This window comes from Bemisia tabaci, chromosome 1 (genome assembly GCF_918797505.1).
Source record: "Bemisia tabaci chromosome 1, PGI_BMITA_v3".
Taxonomy (NCBI): Eukaryota; Metazoa; Arthropoda; class Insecta; order Hemiptera; family Aleyrodidae; genus Bemisia; species Bemisia tabaci.
In genome coordinates, this window is record NC_092793.1 from 87,062,339 (window position 1) to 87,081,707 (window position 19,369).

Consider the following 19,369-nt stretch of genomic DNA (forward strand, 5'->3'; position numbering starts at 1 on the left):
CCTGATGCGCCTAGAAATACAATTATGTTTTTCAACACAAGACTTTGCTCCACCAAATTAAAAGGGGGAAATCATTAGAATTCATTCAGGATGGCAACATAATAATCCTAAATTGTCTTGAGAATAGTACTTGAGATATTTTTTATAGGGAAATCGAAAAACTATGACAAAAACAATCGCCTAGCAACGCCTCAAGATGGCATGCCATGACGAGCCTACATATGCAAATTTTTATAGTTTTATTTTTCTATTTTGTGCGAAGAAATTGGTACAAAAATACATTTCTAGATACATGTAAATAACTTAAAGTTTGATTTAGCTGTGAGAAAACTTAACTATACTATACAGGATGTCCAGAAGTTAACATACTTAACTTTCAGGATCGATTTTTCCGCTTAAAATATGACTTTTTTCCCCTATACACATATGCCCGAAAACGCTTCATTAGTGAGCTATGCACTTCCAAAGTTGCCATTTTTTCCCCTTTCAAATTAACTTAACCTCTCGTTCTTTAGTTATAAATGGCTGAAACTTGTGCAGAGAGGTATGTTTCAGCGTGCTGTTAATTTTCCGTGTTCTCGAGGGTGTACGTCTTCGGAAACTGACGTTACGAAAGTTCCCCAATTTTAGAATTGTGATAACTTCATTGATAGATGATACTTGGAAAAACAGGTTATGGCACGTGAAAGAGCGCAAAAAATCAATGCCACAAAGTACTACAAAAAATTTTCCAAAAATACGTCATTTGGAAGCAACAGAGCTTCGAAAAAGTTCCAGATTTTCGAAGCTCCTTGCTGGGTAGACAATTTTTACTGCAGGGACTGTAAGAAAATTACCTACGTAGCAAAAAGCGAGGAAGAGCCGTCGCGACACCTTCGGGATTTTCGGAGCCCCTTGCTCCGTGGGCAATCTTCTTACAGTCCCTGCAGTAAAAATTATTTACCCAGTAAGGAGCTTCAAAATTCTGGAACTATTGCAAAACCCTCTTGCGTCGAAAAGACGTGTTTCTGAAAAATTTTGTGCAGTACATAGTGGCCTTGATTTTTTGCGCTCTTTCACGTGCTGTGATCTGCCTTCCCAAAAATCATCTACCATAAAAATTATCGCACTTTTAAAATTGGAGAACTCTTGGATCATCAGTTTCCGAAGACGTACATTAGGGTGTCCCAAATAAAAGTCGACCCTCGAAAAGTTAAGTTTCCTGTTTAAAAAAGTGTTCCATTTGGTTAGAAAACACTTTTAGCCAAGTTTCACATTTTTAGGTGAAGTTTTAGTGCTGTCGCATCGCACATTTGTGGAATTTGCGATCCCGATAGTTGAGATTTTAGACAGTTTGATGATTTCTTTTAGGGACGAAGCAGTCACGCTTGAGCCCCGAAAATCTGAGATAGTAGACTCTTAACACACTACTTTCGATATAAATTGAAAATTTTGCCGTGCAAGATGCGCAAGTATATTTTAGAAATTCGGAAACTTGGCCGGAAACTGTTTGACTGATTTTTTTGAAGTTTGAAAGAATATTTCTATCGTCGTAAAAACTTAAGGTAGTTGACTTCTATTAGACTACTTTTGATATAAGTTACACATTTGAGCGTGTAAGACACGGAAGTATTTTTAAAAAATTCGGAAACTTGATCGAAAGCAAAGATCAATTTCGGCGAAAATTGATTTATTTTTTTAAATTGCAGAGAAATACTGCTGGCATCGTATAAGCCGAAGGTAGTCGACATATACCAGCATAGTTTTGACAAAAAATAATAGTTTTGGTCCCACAGCCAGAAATTTGGAAAATCTCTGAGCTCACTTAACAACGTCATATTGGGATTAAATATCTTCAGAATATTTTTTTGTGCGATCTGCAAAAGATGCAGTAAAAAGTTTGCTAAAAAAGTAATATTTGACATGAATAACAAGGAGAGGATAGCATTCCGTCGATAAAGTAAAGAAGAGAAAAATAAAACGAGAAGACAGATAAAATTAAAACAGGGATAGTGCAAATATGAAATTGTGTTCACCTAAACATTGCCGCGCCCGAGCCTCTTGTCTGATTTGCAGCAAAGTCACTTAAGTATTTTTTCATCTTCCTTCCCTTCGGTCAAGTTGAGGAATTTTTTAAAAATACTGCCACGTCTTGCACGCTCAAGTGTGTAATGTATATCAAAAGTAGTCTATTAGAAGTCAACTACCTTAAGTTTTTACGACGATAGAAATATTCTTTAAAACTTTAAAAAATCAGTCAACTCGCTGAAATATATCCCATTTGCAACTAAACAGCGTTTCTGGAATTCTGGCCAAGTTTCCGAATTTTTAAAAAGTACTTCTTTTTTTTTTTTTTTTTTTTTCTGTGATGAGGGGAAAAGCTCGCTACAGTGCCCCCATCATGAGGGTCGCCAAAACGCCTTCCATGAAGGGGACCACCGAATACCGGGACGGCAACGGCCATCAGCTGGCGAAGAGCCGCCGAAGCAACCCCTAACCGACCCGGCCGCTGTGAGATGGGAAAACCCGGTTATGTGGGGGTAGTGTGTGTTCCGTACCCACTAAACGACCCCTCCAGGCCACACCCCGTGCAAGTGTGGCTCATCGGACGCTCTATCCTCCCGTCGGACGTCCCTAAGGCACTTTTCGAACGGCAGTCCCCGACCCCGGCGCCCCTCAGGCCCCCCACTTGGGGGAGGGTCCCCCCATCCCCCGGGACCGATCTGCCGAAGCCATCATTGTACCCGGAGTCAAGGGCGTAGGAGGAGAGCCGAGGCCCAGCTTGCGACAACCCCTGCGACAACCCCACGGCAGGGCTCTGAAGCCGAGGACTGGAGGGCAGGGAGGGCAGACCAGCTACTCGAGGCACCCGATCTTATGCGGCCCCAGAAGGGGGCAGCCTACACATGACTCAGCTCCGCGGGTGCGTCGAACCCGATATCCCCAATTGGATAGCCTACGGTAAACAGGGCTAGAGACCCGAGGGTTTCTGACCCACAAGAGGCATCTGTTATCCATTATCCATCTTCGCGTTTGCTTGACATAACACGCGCCGCGAACCGCTCAAACGCCAGCCAATTTCCTTTGTTCTCCAGTAGCGCACCCATTAGCTCTTCTGGGGGCGGGATGGGACCAATGACCCCCTCCAGTTCCCGCCTTTCCGCAACCCATCTGCCACAGTTGTACATCGCGTGTTCCGCCGAATCACGTTGGCTGCATTGAGTGCATTGATCAGAATCTTTGATCTTAAAGCAATGTAGATAAGCCGCAAAAGAGCCATGGCCAGTCAGCAACTGAGTTGTCGCGAAGTTTACTTCTGTAAACTCACTCCTCATCCACAAATCAAGATCCGGGATCAGTTTTCGAGTCCATTCAGCTTTCCCCGTGTTCGAGTACCATCTATCTTTCCAGGCGTCATACATCATTTCTTCAGCCATCTTCGGATCTTGCGTGTCAGATCTGGTCTTATGTTCTAGTAGAAGTAAATCCAAGGGAGGGATTTTCGCTGGCACGTCTAGCGCCCCATCTGATACAGTTCTGTAGGCCCTTGTCACTTTAATCTTGATGGGTCTGAAAGTTTTCCTCACATTATCAGCATTAGTTTTCGTCCTGACAATGTCTGCCCAAACCGGAGCTGCATACGAGAGTATGGAAATGGCCACTGAAGCGATAATCTTCCTTTTCCTTGCAGACGGTCCTCCTTTATTTGGCATGATCCTAGTCAGGTTTCCAGCAACCCTTTTCACTTTTCCGCATGTTCTTTTGTGATGTTCTCTGAAATGCAAGCCCGCCGACAGCCATACACCGAGGTATTTGCCATGTTCCTTAGCTTGGATTTCCAGTTGGTCCACTTTTATCTTTACATTACGGACTGCCTTCTTTGCCTTAAGAATTAAGAATTTCGTTTTATCTATCGCCGTTTCCAGACAGAGCTTCCAGATTCTTCCTAAGGTATAAGCCACTGCGCTCTGTAATTTCCAGATAAGTCCATACATCGTTCTTTCCCAGGCGCTGACCGCGACATCATCTGCAAACGCGGTCAACAAACTATTTTGCGAGAGGGCGCCCCCCACCACAAAGTCATAGTAGACCAGCCACAAGAACGGCGACAAACAGCTACCCTCGGGCACTCCACACGAGCTTTGCATTTCTTTTCCGTCTACTATGATGCTACGCTGAGCAAAGAAGTTGATACGCCTTTTTTCCTAAGTGCTTCAATTATTCCTTCCCACAATGCAGTGTTAAATGCGTTTTTCACGTCAAGCATCACGATCCCAGATGGACGTCTCCTTTCCGATGCTCTGTTTGCAAAATCCACTACTTTCTTGATCGTCACTACCGTCGATTTCCCCTTCACAAAACCAAACTGGTTTCCTGAAATGAAAATCTCCGCTATGAGTCTGTGTAGAATTAGTTTCTCCAGGATTTTTCCCATAACATCTATTAAGCAGATTGGGCGGAGAGTTTTCTTGTTTCCATTAACTCCTTTTGGTATTAAAATTAAGTTAGCCTTCTTCCATATTTTTGGGGAAAAACCCGAAGTAAGGGCTTCGTTGAAAACTCCTAGTCCCGTTTCCACGTTAGTACCAAAAAACGCTTTGACCGCTTCTGGGGGGAGTACATTCGGTCCTGGAGCTTTTTTGTCTCTGGTGGTCCTCAGTGCTTCTTCTAACTCGCCTTTGGTGAAGGGTTGGATTTCATCCTCAACTTCAGGTCTTTCGAAGAACGGCAATGGTTTTTCCGGAAAGAGCTCTTTCACTACCTTAAGTTGTTCTTCAGTATTTAATTCGTCAGCTGGATTCCTTGGTCCCTTTAAAAAATTTAAAATGTACTTGCACGTCTTGCACGGCAAAATGTTCAAGTAACAACGAAAGTAGTGTGTTAGGAGTATACTGTCTCAGATTTTCGGGGCTCTAGCGTGACTGCTTCATCCCTAAAAGGGATCATCAAACTGTCAAAAATCTCAATTGTTGGGATCGCAAATTCCACAAATGTGCGATGCGGCAGCACTAAAACTTCACCTAAAAATGTGAAACTTTGCAAAAAGTTTTTTCTGACCAAATGGAACACTTTTTTAACCAGAAAACTTACCTTTTTGAGGATCAATTTATTTTGGGACACCATAATGTACGTCCTTAAAAACACAGAAAGTGAAGAGTACGCTAAAAAATACCCCCCTGCACAAAGTTTCAGCCACTTACGACTAGCTAACGAGAAGTTAAATCAATTTGAAAGGAAAAAAATGGCAACTTTGGAAGCGCATAGCTCATCTATTAACCCTTTCCACTCAGGTGTCGAGCAGGACTCGACAAAATTGATTCAGGGGTTCCGCTCAGGTGTCGACAAAATTCCGTCTCCCTCAACGCTCGGAAACAATGTAAATAATGTCCATGGAAACCTGTGCTGCGCTCTCTGGTGACACTACGGAACTACTGGGTAACCTGAGTTCAAAATTTCACCGCTGGGTATCACCGGGGAGCCATCGCTCCCAAAAACCTTTAATTTCGGCCAAATTAAATCAGAGTTGGGGGCGGGTGACCTTAAAAAAAATTTGAGTGGAAAGGGTTAAGCTTTTTCGGGGATATGTGTGTAGGGAAAAAAGTCATATTTTGAGCCGAAAAGTCGATTCTGAAAGTTAAGTACATTAACTTCCGAACACTATGTATGTACAATTTTAACTTAAATTAGGATATACTACCTCTATGAAATGAGGTGGGAAACAAGTACATAATTATTACATGTTAATTAAAAGTGTCTTTTTGTTTTATTATAAACGTCTTTAGTTTTGACTTTACTGTGGTCGACTGTTACCAGTCAAAGACCAAGGAACCCCTGATTCGTCCGAAGATGCAGGGAGGCACACTTGTTTTAAAGGAGGAATTTTGAGAACACCTGAATTTCAAGCTCATGGGGCTTACGTCGCTACAGCCTACTGATGCACCGGTCCCAGGAATGCAAGCGCTTCTGGGTTGGGGAGACGATGCAGAGACAAGAGACCCTCTACTGGCCTCTTGGCGACAGGTGGAGGCTTTTACTTTCAGGGATTCAACACTTCCTTATGGACAATTATAAGGGAGCAACAGTCAATATTCTTTTTTTTTTTTTGAAATTTTGTAAAACTTTTTCTTACCGATTTTTCTAAAAATTGTTGTTGATTCTACACTACAGCTGTTTCGAGCTAACGCTCATTGTGAGGTGATTTAAAAAATGCTGTAGTGTAGAATCAACAACAATTTTTAGAAAAATCGGTAAGAAAAAGTTTTACAAAATTTCAAAATTTAAGGTATGGCCGATAAAGTCAACAACAGAAGTGATAACACTCAATATTCTTTTTTCGGCTGATGACCTACCTACATGGTGGCTGATGAGCCTCGGGTGACGTCATGAGCCAAACAAATTTCCCAAACTTCGGCTTGTTTGCAAAACGAAACTACCAACACGTTGTTTACCATTAACCAAACAGGTAGGTCAACAGTTGAATGTAAAAGTCCCGAAAGTAAAAGCTTCCGCCATTGCCAAGATACTAGTGGAGGGTCAGGTAGGTCAACAGTTGAATGTAGAAGTCCCCAAAGTAAAAGCTTCCGCCATTGCCAAGATACTAGTGGAGGGTCTCTTGTCTCTGTGACAATGCAAATGCGTCTCATATGCAGAGTACATCTTGGTGATACATCCCTCCATTGAGTCAATGTTGAGGTCAGCGCAAATAGCTGCCTTCCTTTCGTACCATTTTGCTTTAAGAATGCTGCGTAAGACTTTCATATGAGTTATCTTAATTTCGTCTAGATTTGACTTGGCAGCGCCATTCCACAATTGGCGACCATAACTTCAACCCCGCCTCAACATTGACTTGTAGAGAAGTAACTTGGGTTTTAGGGAAAGGCGATATTTGCGACCCAGGAGCCAATGTATATTTGAGAACTTTAGTCGCAATTGTGCAACCTTCTATATAATCTGAGCTCCCCATCTGAGCCTGGAATTCAGGTGAAGGCCGAGATATTTTGCTACCTTTTTGGACTTTCGGGATTTGAGTTTTCCTTAGCACAAGAGGGATGTGATTGTACGGTGTGTTAGTGAAAATCACTTCAATGGATTTCGACCCGTTCAATTTAGTTACATTTTTTTGTCCATTCATTGATCTTCTTTAAATTGGTTTGAGCATTATGACGTGCCTCCCTGTAGCTTTGAGACGAGGCTGGCAAGACAGTATTGGCTGCGTAAATGCTCAAATTTTCCCTCTCCCAGACTGTGGGATGCCTGTGGTGAAGAGAGAATAGAGAAAAGAAAGACAAGAACCGGTAACGGTGCAACCGCTCCACAGTCTATGGGATCCACGCACCCACACCCCTTGAAAACTGGGGCATCGGATCCACGGGTCGTGGAACCCACGCAACAAATTAGCGGGAGACAGAAAAAAACTGGTGCAAGGAGCCTGGACCCTGTGGATCCAATGCGCGTGTGCATCGGATCCACGGTCCATACGCTCCTTGTAGCGCTCAGAAAAAAGAAGGACCTTTTGGACCTTTTTTTTTGGGAGGAAGAGCGCCCAACCTAACCTAACCTAACTCGAGTTTGTATACGAACATGAACAACCACACTCATGAACCAGCTGATCAGCTAAACACCGGTTCAAGGCCTGGAGCACAGTTCCGGAGGTGTGTCAGCCAAACACCAACGCACACCCCCAAACACGGGTTTAACACACAGCGAAAATCGACATAAAATCGCGGTTTGTGTCAGACGCTGATGTGCCTCTAGCACTGTCTTGACACAGGGAGATAAAATCAGCCGTAACAGAGATGGTATAACTCTGCCTACATGGACACTCTCTCTCTTCTACTAGCAACTGCAGAAAATATGACCAAAAGTAAATGTTACTCATTAGCAAAGTTCTTACCCAAGTTTCAACCAGATTTCTTTGCACTCTAAATCTGGATCCAAGCCTGACTTGGGATCGCCTCCAAAATATGTCACATATAACTGTTCTTTTGGTAATTTAAATTCTTCTGTGAGGAATTCCCATGCCCAGGCGCAAACCTCTTTCTGAAAAGTGAAGGGAGTTAGGAGTAAATTCTTAAATATATGGATAAAGAAAGCATGTTTCCAATAATTTCTTCACTGAAGAATCATCTGCGCCATCCCAGGTAATCGACCCCGAGGACTCTGAATTTCATGGTCCCTGAGCTCCTCGGGGTCGATTACCTGGGAAACCGTCTTTTCCTGGAGAATCGACGTCAATTTTGCGACCAAAGAGGAATCCTGAGAAATTTTTGGAGAGGACGAAGCCCCCCTCCTCAGGGGATTACTTTTTGCCGTTCAGGGGGGTCAATTAGAACTCTTGGGGGTCACTTGAGATGTAAATGTGTTCTGCTCCTCAATTTGGATGCAATCAATGGGCGATTCGGAAAGGATCCCCGATTTTAAAAATTGGGCCCCCTTTTACCCCCCAAGGGGGGCTAGAGGAGCTTCGGGACCATGAAATTTGGATTTCTCTGGGTCGATTACCTGGGAGCCCGTCTTTTTCTGGAGAATCTACGTCAATTTTGAGACCAAAGATTAATTATGGAGGGGGGTTCTGTCCCCCTCTTTAGGGGATCTTTTTTGGGCCTTAGATGAGCCGATCTTGGATTTTTAGGGGTCAATTTCACGTGAAATTTTCCGTGCCTTTCAATTCTGATGCGACTTATCCGCGATTCGGTCGGGAACCGTGACTTTTAGCATCGTGACCCCCCTTTTACCCCCTAAGGGGCTTGGGGTGGGGGAGGGGTTTCGGGACCACGAAATTCGGATTCCTTGGGGTCGATTCCCTATTCAACTACGCGGTCCCCGACTTCGTACGACCTAAAACAACCGGGGAAAAGGCCTGGTACGGGTGGTCTGAAACACCCTGTATTTTTAATTTTGAAATCAAATTCGAAACTTAAAATCTTATTTTCCTGTGATTTTCTTCATTCCACTAGAACTCCTTAAAGAACCAAGCTCATCAAACTCATTTTTCTTTTCTTCGGAACTCGGGTAAGAATAGCAGACCACACCCCATCAGCACTGGCATTATTCCTCTTTTTTATTCCTCAAATGCACTGAAACCTTTAAAATGATCAAGACCTCTATTTCGTGGGAAAGTTCGCAGGAGACTTTTGAGTGATGAATCTACCAGTAAGTAATTTTACCCAGCTGATGATGGGCCAGGTTTTGGTGACTCATGCAATGCACGCCCTCAACATTGATTTTTTTGTTTTTACATATTTCTATAACCAATAAGAATATGTAGCACCAACCTACTTCAATAATTCTTGATTATGGTTAAATTCAATTACTAGAGGTCCCAACAGATAAAAACATACCTTAAAATAATCTCCAAAGGACCAGTTCCCTAACATTTCGAAGAACGTGTGATGGTAGACATCCTTGCCCACATCATCCAAGTCATTGTGTTTTCCACCGGCACGAATGCATTTTTGAGTGTTAACAACACGTTTCCACTTTGCTACATCACTATTAGGGTCTGCTACACCCAAAAATATGGGTTTAAACTGAAAAGGTACAAAAAAATAAGTCCATCATTGAGTGATATATTTCACGTTATCTAAAACGAAATGAGTAATAGACCGTTTTAGTGTTAAGTCATATTTCGACATACATCGCGATTTTAGGCCTGGTGCCCTGACCAGGATTCAGTCGGTTCGATTTACAGGGGATTTCCCCACAGGGAACGGAAAGCCAATTTTCAAACGCTGATTTTGGGTTGTTTCAGACAGTTTCTGCCGGATTTTCTTGCAATTATGAGTTCTTTATATCCTCAAATGCACGTTTCTGCCTGGTGAATCCTTAATATTGCATCGGATGAATTAATTGTATTCAATGAACTGAAAGAAGTCCAGAGAGTGAGGTTATGTAACCCCTTTGTTTACGTTTTCGTGCAACATGTACAAAGATCACTTATAGACATTCAAGATGTCTTTTTAAGCTTGATGAATCTGTAAGTATAACTTAGCTATAATACATACATACATTTTATCTTAAAATTATATAAAGTTTTATCATAAAATAACATACTACCTCTCATTATTGAGGAGATATAAAAACATAATTATTCCTGTAGTAAAAATGTCTTTTTGTCTTAACTTTTGTTGTTGTCTTTGTTTTATTTGAGACTACGGTCGACCGACACCGGCCGAAGACCTAAGCACCTCTGATCCGTCCGAAGATACGGGGAGGCACACTTGTATTAGGGGAATAATTTTGAGAAGCCCTGAATTCCAGGCTCATAGGGCTTACGTCTTTTCAACCTGCGACCACATCGGTCCCATTCCAAAAGCGCAAGCGCTTCTTGGTTAAGTGACGATGTAGTCTCATCTCATATGCAGAGTACATCTTGGTGATGTAGTCCTCTACAGAGTCAATATTGAGGTCAGCGCGAATATCTGCATTCCTCTCATACCAACGAGCTTTAGCAATACTTCTTAGAATCTTCATCTGTATGACTTCGATCTTATCTAAATTTGACTTGGCTGCACAACCCCACAATTGGCAACCATAACTCCAAACCGGCCTCAACATTGACTTGTAGAGAAGTAACTTTAGTTGTAGAGAAAGTCGAGATTTGCGCCCCAAGAGCCACTGCATATTAGAGAACTTAAGTCGCAGTTGAGCGACCTTTTTTTTTAATGTGAGCGCCCAATTTGAGCCTGGAATCCACGTGGAGGCCAAGATATTTTGCGATATTATCGTTTGGGATTTTAACTTCTCGTAAAAGAAGGGGAATATGTGTAAATGGTCTATTGATGAAAACAACCTCAATTGTTTTAGACGCATTTAATTTAGTTTTGTCTTTCTTTGTCCACTTATCAATTTTGTTTAAGTGGGATTGTGCGTTAAAACGTGCCTCCCTGTAACTTGGAGACGATGTCAGCACGAGAGTATCGTCTGCATAAATGCCCAACTTTCCCCCCCTCCCAGACTGCGGGATGTCTGTGGTGAAAAGAGAGTATAGAAAGGGAGAAAGACAAGAACCCTGAGGAACTCCTGCCCTTATACGTCTTATACTGGAAACTGCATTCTCATACCGAACACGAAACTGCCTATCTGTAAGAAAAGATGACAGGAGTTCCACATGGTTGCAAGGGAGCATTTGATAAAGTTAATCCACTAAACGCTCATGCCAAACACGATCAAATGCCTGTGCTACGTCGAGAAAGACCGCCACACAGTATTCTCCTTTTTCAAGAGCATCCTCAATAAAGAGGGTTATTCAAAATCGGCGATTTTACCCTACGCTTGGATTTTGCCCGGAGTTGGATATGTTGTTCCCTATCACAAGACACGCCTTCTTCCGGCATTGGCAAGTTCACCCGAAATTTTTCCCGCGCGCTACAGCGTTGCCAAGTTGAAAACTGGCAAAAAGTTGCAAGTGGCATCAAAAATTGAGCTATGAAGTTGCGGTTTTAACAAAAATTCTCTAAAAATTGCGTACTTATAGGAAATGACCATATTTTTGATGTCGCATTAATTTTAACATGCACTGTTGCCAATTTTTCGATTTTTAAATTCGACTAATTTTACAAATCCGCAAATACCCAAAGAAGCTATCTTCAAAGAGGGTTATGCAAAACGGCCAAAAAGTGACCCCGCGGGGATTGTACGAAGCTTTGTGGGATGATTGTATAGGTCATTTTGGACCTGCATCTGGCTGCTTTTAGGCGAAAACCGCAGGGAAACAGCGTTGCCATTTTTTAAAGTCGTAACCTTCAAACAACCATAACTTTCGCAAAAATGCAGTTACAGAGCTCGTATTTAAACCAAAAAATGCGGAAAATTTTGCTCTATCGACCAACGCAAAGGAAATTTTTATTTGAGTCCACTGTTGCCACGTTTTGGCCATTTTTTTAATTTTCATAATGATTAAAAATCACGTTATCGCCTAAAAGTGTGTTTGCAGTTGGTGGGGATTGAATAAAAACCTGTTGGAATTATTGTTCGTTCGATTCCGCATCCATTGATATGTTATACTTTTCTGAGAGGCTTAGGGAATCCAAGTTACAGCGATTTAAAAATTCGGCAACACGCCCGACGCCCGATTTTGACGCTCGTAAAGGTACGTTTCGCGACTCCGTGTTGAAGGAGAACGCCTAGATAAAACAAAATTCGAAGAGCCTGTTCATGTTTTACGCTTTTTTGAAACTTTCACGTCATTTTTAGAAATTCAAGTAGCGGCGGTGTGGCCGGTTTTCGATATTGTATCGAGATCAAGATCGCTGGATCTAGGTCCCTTTCCAAAACTAATCATCAGACCGCTCGGGTGATTCGGTAGCCTTAAATTTCGATGCCTCGTTGTTGTCGGGCACCAGTGCCGTTGCAAAGAGATAGAAGAAACCATCGATTCGATAAATCGACATTTCCAACTACAGAATAAGGCTGGACGTGATTTAATGAGTGATACATTTTTTTGTGATTGCTGCGGCGGTTTCCTTGAAAACTGGCAACCCCGCCTCTACGCGAATTCCGACGGAAATTAGGCGACGTTGTTAACATAATGTCGCAAATGGTCAGTTTAGGATAAACTATGTAGCTAGACGTGATTAAATGAGTACTACTTTCAATTGTGATCGCAGCGGTGGTTTTCATTGAAAACCGGCAACACCGCCGCTACTTGAATTTCTAAAAATGACGTGAAAGTTTCAAAAAAGCGTAAAACATGAACTAGCTCTTCGAATTTTGTTTTATCTAGGCGTTCTCCTTCAACACGGAGTCGCGAAACGTACCTTAACGAGCGTCAAAATCGGGCGTCGGGCGTGTTGCCGAATTTTTAAATCGCTGTAACTTGGATTCCCTAAGCCTCTCAGAAAAGTATAACATATCAATGGATGCGGAATCGAACGAACAATAATTCCGACAGGTTTTTATTCAATCCCCACCAACTGCAAACACACTTTTAGGCGATAATGTGATTTTTAATCATTATGAAAATTAAAAAAATGGCCAAAACGTGGCAACAGTGGACTCAAATAAAAATTTCCTTTGCGTTGGTCGATAGAGCAAAATTTTCCGCATTTTTGGTATAAATACGAGCTCTGTAACTGCATTTTTGCGAAAGTTATGGTTGTTTGAAGGTTACGACTTTAAAAAATGGCAACGCTGTTTCCCTGCGGTTTTCGCCTAAATGCAGCCAGATGCAGGCCCAAAATGACCTATACAATCATCCCACAAAGTTTCGTACAATCCCCGCGGGGTCACTTTTTGGCCGTTTTGCATAACCCTCTTTGAATAAAAAGTTGTTTAATCGATAGTTCGGTTGATTCTGCATCCATCTATATATTATAGCTCGCTGGGAAACTTTTGGTTCGCGAGATATGATCAGTTTTGTAAACAGCTTTATGGAGCGACGACGCTTTTTGAGTCCGGGCGGATGGAAATTTTAGCCTCCAAAAACACAGGTCAGCATTAATTCCATGGTTTCCTATGTAATTTTTGGTGCTGAATCCGAATTTGACCATTTCATAAAAAAATTGTCACCAAGGTGTTGCCAAATTTAGCAAAAATGGCTTGAAGTAGACCTTTTTGGCGGATTATGGCCAGTGACTTGCCAGGAGTTGATCAGACGACAAAATTGGTTATTTCCACAGTTAAAACTCGTTAAACTTTCTACTAGCTGAGTCAAATTCTTTTTGTTCACGGCAAAATTAAACGCGCGACAAGCAGCAAACTGAAAAAAAGACACCAAAATCGGCGCTTTTTGCGGTTTGTCCCAAGTTTCTTGTTTACCAAATAAGAGAATGTTTCTTGACTAAACTAATGAACACCATGAGCAGAATTGAATATAAATGAACAGTAAAATAAAATCGAACATATTCCGGTGTTGCCAAGCTTAAACAAAATACTTGAATTTTCGCTGGTTTTTCGATATTTGTCCTATATTCTTTGTTCACTTCTTATTTTTAAATTATTTAAATGTATCTCTCGTGCAAAATAATACACTTTTGTACAATATTTTAATGTCAACTTAGATACACACTAATTACTAGGGTATTTAGTTCAGAGAGGAAAAATTCATAAAATAGTGAGTTTTATCGAATCGTGCCAATAAACAACATTTTGAAACAATCATGGAAAACTTCCTGCTAAAAAGTAATGAATAAAATGTACTCCTCAGACTGGCTTCATTAAAACAAAACAAGACGCATTGCAATATTGCCAAAATTACGTACAATCATCGAATTTTGGCGGTATTTGACCATTATTATTCATCGTCCTATATTCAGTATACAATTTTATTTTATAATTCTGAGAAAATGGAGTTTAATAGAAAAAAGTAACAATACCAAAGTGAAGAAGACGCCTAGGAAAGGGCAATAAGGGGCTTAAAAAGGAACAAGGGCGCTCCAAATTACTGAGGACCTGTGAGAGGACAAGGAACCATGGCGGTTAGGTGTCGCGGGGCGCGAGAGACCGCTGTTACAGCGGCTCTTATCTATACAGGATGAGCGACCCTGGGTTGTGTCCCCGACCCCCCCCCTCTAATTTTTGAACGAATTGAGCTAAGGAAATGAAACTTTGGGAATGTTCCTATCTCAAAGGGCACCATCTTTTGAGGGGGTCAAAATTTTGGTCCCCCCAACTTTTTTTTTCAAATAGCAACCCCTATCTTGTGATACCTCATTCGAAAGAGCATAAAAAACTAAGAATTTTGGCGCAAACCGCAGATCAATACCTCAATTTTTGACCGAGTTATGATAGGTCAAAGGTCAAATTCGACCTATTTTCAAAAAATCATAACTCCGGTTCAAATTATCGTAAAGAAAAAAATAAAACGGGGAAATTTACCAAATTGTGTTCGGTTTTACGTAAAAATTGCAGAAATCACTTCGATTTAATTTTAAGCGGGGGCTCGGACCAAATACGTCAATTCAAAGGTCATTCAATTTGCCTGCGAAATAAGCCAATTTCCTCTGGATTTGCCTCCACATTATCTCAGTAAGGTCAAAATCAGTTCAACTTTACGTTGGCAAGTCCCCAAATATCGGGAAAAGTTAAAAAAACGAAATTTAAACGGTCAAATTTAATCACCTTAAATTTCGTTTTTTTAACTTGTCCCGATATTTGGGGACTTGCCAACGTAATGTTGAACTGATTTTGACCTAACTGAGATAATGTGGAGTCAAATCCAGAGGAAATTGGCTTATTTCGCAGGAAAATTGAATGACCTTTGAATTGACGAATTTGGGGGTCCGAGCCCCCCCCTTAAAATTAAATCCAAGTGATTTCTGCAATTTTTACGTAAAGGCGAACACAATTTGGTAAATTTTCCCGTTTTATTTTTTTCTTTACGATAATTTGAACCGGAGTTATGATTTTTTGAAAATAGGTCGAATTTGGCCTTTGACCTATCATAACTCTGTCAAAAATTAAGATATTGATCTGCGGTTTGCGCCAAAATTCTTAGTTTTTTATGCTCTTTCGAATGAGGTATCACAAGATAGGGGTTGCTATTTGAAAAAAAAAATTGGGGGGACCAAAATTTTGACCCCCTCAAAAGATGGTCCCCTTTGAGATAGGAACATTCCCAAAGTTTCATTTCCTTAGCTCAATTCGTTCAAAAGTTAGAGGGGGGGTCGGGGACTTTTCGCTCACCCTGTATATGTAAGAATACAATAGTAAGTCGTTACACTCTGTGTAATTCAGATTTTCCTGAGAAATGTTCATTTAGTCGGAAAACAAGAAACATAGGACATAAACCGCAAAAAGCGGTGATTTTGGGGTCTTTTTTTTAGTTTGCTGCTTGTCGCGCGTTTAATTTTGCCGTGAACAGAAAGAATTTGACTCAGCTTGTAGAAAGTTCAACGAGTTTTAACTGTGGAAATAACCAATTTTGTCGTCTGATCAACTCCTGGCAAGTCACTGGTCATAATCCGCTAAAAAGGCCGATTTTAAGCCATTTTTGCCAAATTTGGCAACTTCTTGGCGACGATTTTGTTGTAAAATGGTCAAATTCAGATTCAGCGCCAAAAATTACATAGAAAACCATGGAATTAATGCTGACCTGTGTTTCTGGAGGCTAAAATCTCTATCCGCCCGGACTCAAAAAGCGTCGTCGCTCCAAGCGAGCTATAATTGGGTAAATGTGAGTTGCATTCTGCAATGTAGCTTTACACAGAGACGGTCGGTATTGCAAGGGGCGCCTCTGGTGTAGTGCCATATGTCACGATTGGTAGGTAATTTTGGTTGTCAAGCTCCGTCAGTTCTTTGCCAAATTCGGCTAGATTCATGATCAGTTGTTCCTCTGGGATTTCATGCTTCATTACTCTTCTTCGCGCCTTCGTTGTTCTGCCTCAAGTTCAGCAAGAGATTGTTTGAAATTGAGGAAAGCTTGCTTTTGTTCCTTATAACCAACGAACCAACGATGTCTTCTACCGACAACATGCATCTTGTTCGCTGCTAATATTATCTCTAACTCTGACAAGAGCTGCTTCCGCCATTTGGACTCTTTCGAACAAGTTGGTATTTTGAAGTTTGGCGCATTCAGGTGCCTCTGCCGAGATTAGGTTTATCTGAACAAGAATTTTTTGACTTCAAATGTTTTGTTCTGGAGCAAAGGAAGAGCCGCTGAAAGAAATGCAGCATTCAATTGAATTATACTCTGATCATTTGATTTGGGTACCTATGCGATCACAGGTGATGATGTTTTTTTCTTCTTGAATAATCATTCCCGGCCAACCAAAATTGTTGCAGTGTGGGTGCACGCTTCCTTGTGTTTGTGAATGTTAAAGTACTCTCTGCTCTGCTCGTAGACGGTTTGGAGATATAGGAAGCTAAACTTGAATGACTTCTTGTTCTGTTTTTGTTCATTATTTTCTTCTTTTTAGTTTCTTTTCATCATCGTCTCTCATCTTCCTGTTAATTTGTATATCAACGGAGAGTGGTGGGCGGTTAGAATACCGCAAAGTAGGCGATGAGCATTCAGTCAGGGTTTCGTACAGAATTTCATGCATAGGATGTAGGATATACAAGACAACACAAGATGGATAGGAGAACATAGGATGGATGGGACAGTAGAGGATATGGATAGGCTTGGTTTAGTTCCATTATTTTTTGCTCTTAGTTGTTAGTAGGTTGCCTAAAACAAGATGACAGCAGAAACAGAAAAACAAACTCTATTTGGTACATTTATATTAACTTGAGATCATATTGGTACGTCTGATTTAGTCTATCTTGCTTCTACACTTAGTGTGAAATCTTATTCACGTTCTTTCTTATCCAGAGATGCCACTTATCTCCACAGCTAGAAATTCAGATCATGGGTAAGAATAGCTTTCCATACTACTAGTCACCAATACAGGATTTTTAATACTTTTTGAACTTAACTCTGTGGCACACTCGATCAATAAGGATCTGCATTCGTATTATGTAAACCACTGAACTCTGACTCATTTGTCAACACTTCTCTTTTATCTCCTTATTTCAGCAGTGTTTATTAGTTTTCCACTGTCTTCCAGCTTTACATTTAATCTTCAAATAATTCTTCAGATGTCTTTACTTTTCCTCACAAAGGATTCCTCAAATTTTTCATCTCTATTCCAGATGATTAGTAAAAGTATAAATACATCATACATTTTGGATGATTTCCTTCTACACCAAAGAGCAAATTCCAATTTCTGGAAATTCGATTTCCGAGGAGAGCACTATTAAATCAGTTTTTATGTATACCATAATAATTCACTGTGGGATTATAAATTTCGCATTATTTTCACCATGTGTTAACACATCAAGTTCATAACAATAAATCCGCAACAATAATAAGTTACATAAGAATCCATAAATGGTAAACTTGCTTCATTTCTCCATTCTCATTCTCTATTCTTGACATGAGCAAATTAAAAATGACCAAAATTCGTCAGGGTTACCTACTTGTTACCCAATGCAGAGTTATAGTTGAGTCAGTTCACGGGAATATTTGATGTGGTTTTTTTTTTTCAAACCGAATGAATGAATGTTTTAACCAGAAGTTTTGTTATTAGTAATGCTGCCGATATCTAGCATTCTGATTTGTAAATTTCTAATGTTGAGAATCCAAATTGATCAGTTTTCGAGGACCATTTTACCCCTAACACTTTCATATCTTCATTAGGGATAAAATATAACAGTTGATTAATTTCTTTGGCTTCTCCGAAGACCTCAGGATCATTGCTTATCCATTTTCTTAGGTTGAATACTACTAACTTCAGAGTTGCTTCCACTTCTAATTATAGTTTCTTTGCCTTTTCTGCCGTTTCTGCTCCTCCTAAGTAATTATCGACATAGCAGGACGATAGAATAAGTAAAGTCTGTGTTTAGGCCGCTTCCTTCAGACATCTTATTGCCAGAGATGCAGCAGATGCAGTCCCGTAAGTGACTGTATGGAGTTCATACGTTTTTATGATGTCTTCCTTGTTTTCTCTCCAGAGGATTCTTTGGAATTTCCTTTGTGCAGGATGTGCAACCTGTATTAAATTGTGAGATATTGATGTAGAAGGTAGGTCTTCTGTTTTTTATTGGTACATTTTAACAAATTCTTTGCCTTGCCCATTGTTTTGTATAATTCTTGATCAAGTTTAACCACTGTTTCAAGTTGGGAATCTTCCAGTGAAATTGTCATCAGCTCATGGAAAACTCGGAGGAAGTTCGATAAAAATCCTTCCAACGAGGAGCACCTTTCTCTAATTTCGTCTAGATTCGGTGCCTCTGATAAAACTGCTCTTGAGAGGCATTGCAGTAGAAGATTCAATCTTCTTTTTTGGCCCAATATGTTTTGAAGTGAAAGGTTTTCAACACTTTCCTCCGTTATTTTTGATGTTTGCCTCTCAGGGATTTCAAACCTAAACAAAATCCATATCACGGCTGTTTACCGAAGGATTTGCTCAAAAGTCAATACTCTGGTGGTTTTTGGCTCGGAAAAAATTAATCTTTCATTAGATTTTTGAAACACTGAATATCGTCAAAATGTTGGCGGAAAAATAACGGAAAATCCGCATCCACCATCGCCATTCGCAATTTTGCCGCCATTTCAAAGTTTTTAAAAATTTCAAAAATCCAATGAAAGATTCCTTCTTCTCTTGCCGAAATACCCACGGATACCAAGTCCCATACAAATCCGACGATAAGCAGCCTAAATATCCACTTCCCGCTCTAAGCCGCCATTTTAACCCCCGCCATTTTTAAAAGGGCTGACATTTCTGGAAAACTAATGCCAGAATCGTTTTTAGTCAGGGGGATAAGTAACAAAACATATGTCCCATGTGCAGATTCGTTAAGGCATATTGAGTGATACATCAATCTCTTCGTTTTGATGTCTAGAAAAAGAAAATCGATGATGGCCATCTCAAATTTCATACAAACCCCCCCCCCCCCGCCAATTCAAGAT

General features: G+C 40.8%; 1 protein-coding gene across 1 annotated transcript in view; it reads right to left on the minus strand.

Moving 5' to 3' along the window:
• AlaRS (alanine--tRNA ligase, cytoplasmic) overlaps positions 1–19,369 on the minus strand; it is a 126,435-nt gene that overhangs the window by 85,663 nt on the left and 21,403 nt on the right. Inside the window, exons 3-4 of the mRNA XM_019057706.2 lie at positions 9,321–9,509; positions 7,874–8,019 (exon numbers count right to left, since the gene is read on the minus strand). Coding sequence (XP_018913251.2) covers positions 7,874–8,019; positions 9,321–9,509 — 335 coding nt within the window. The remainder of the gene's footprint in view (positions 1–7,873; positions 8,020–9,320; positions 9,510–19,369) is intronic.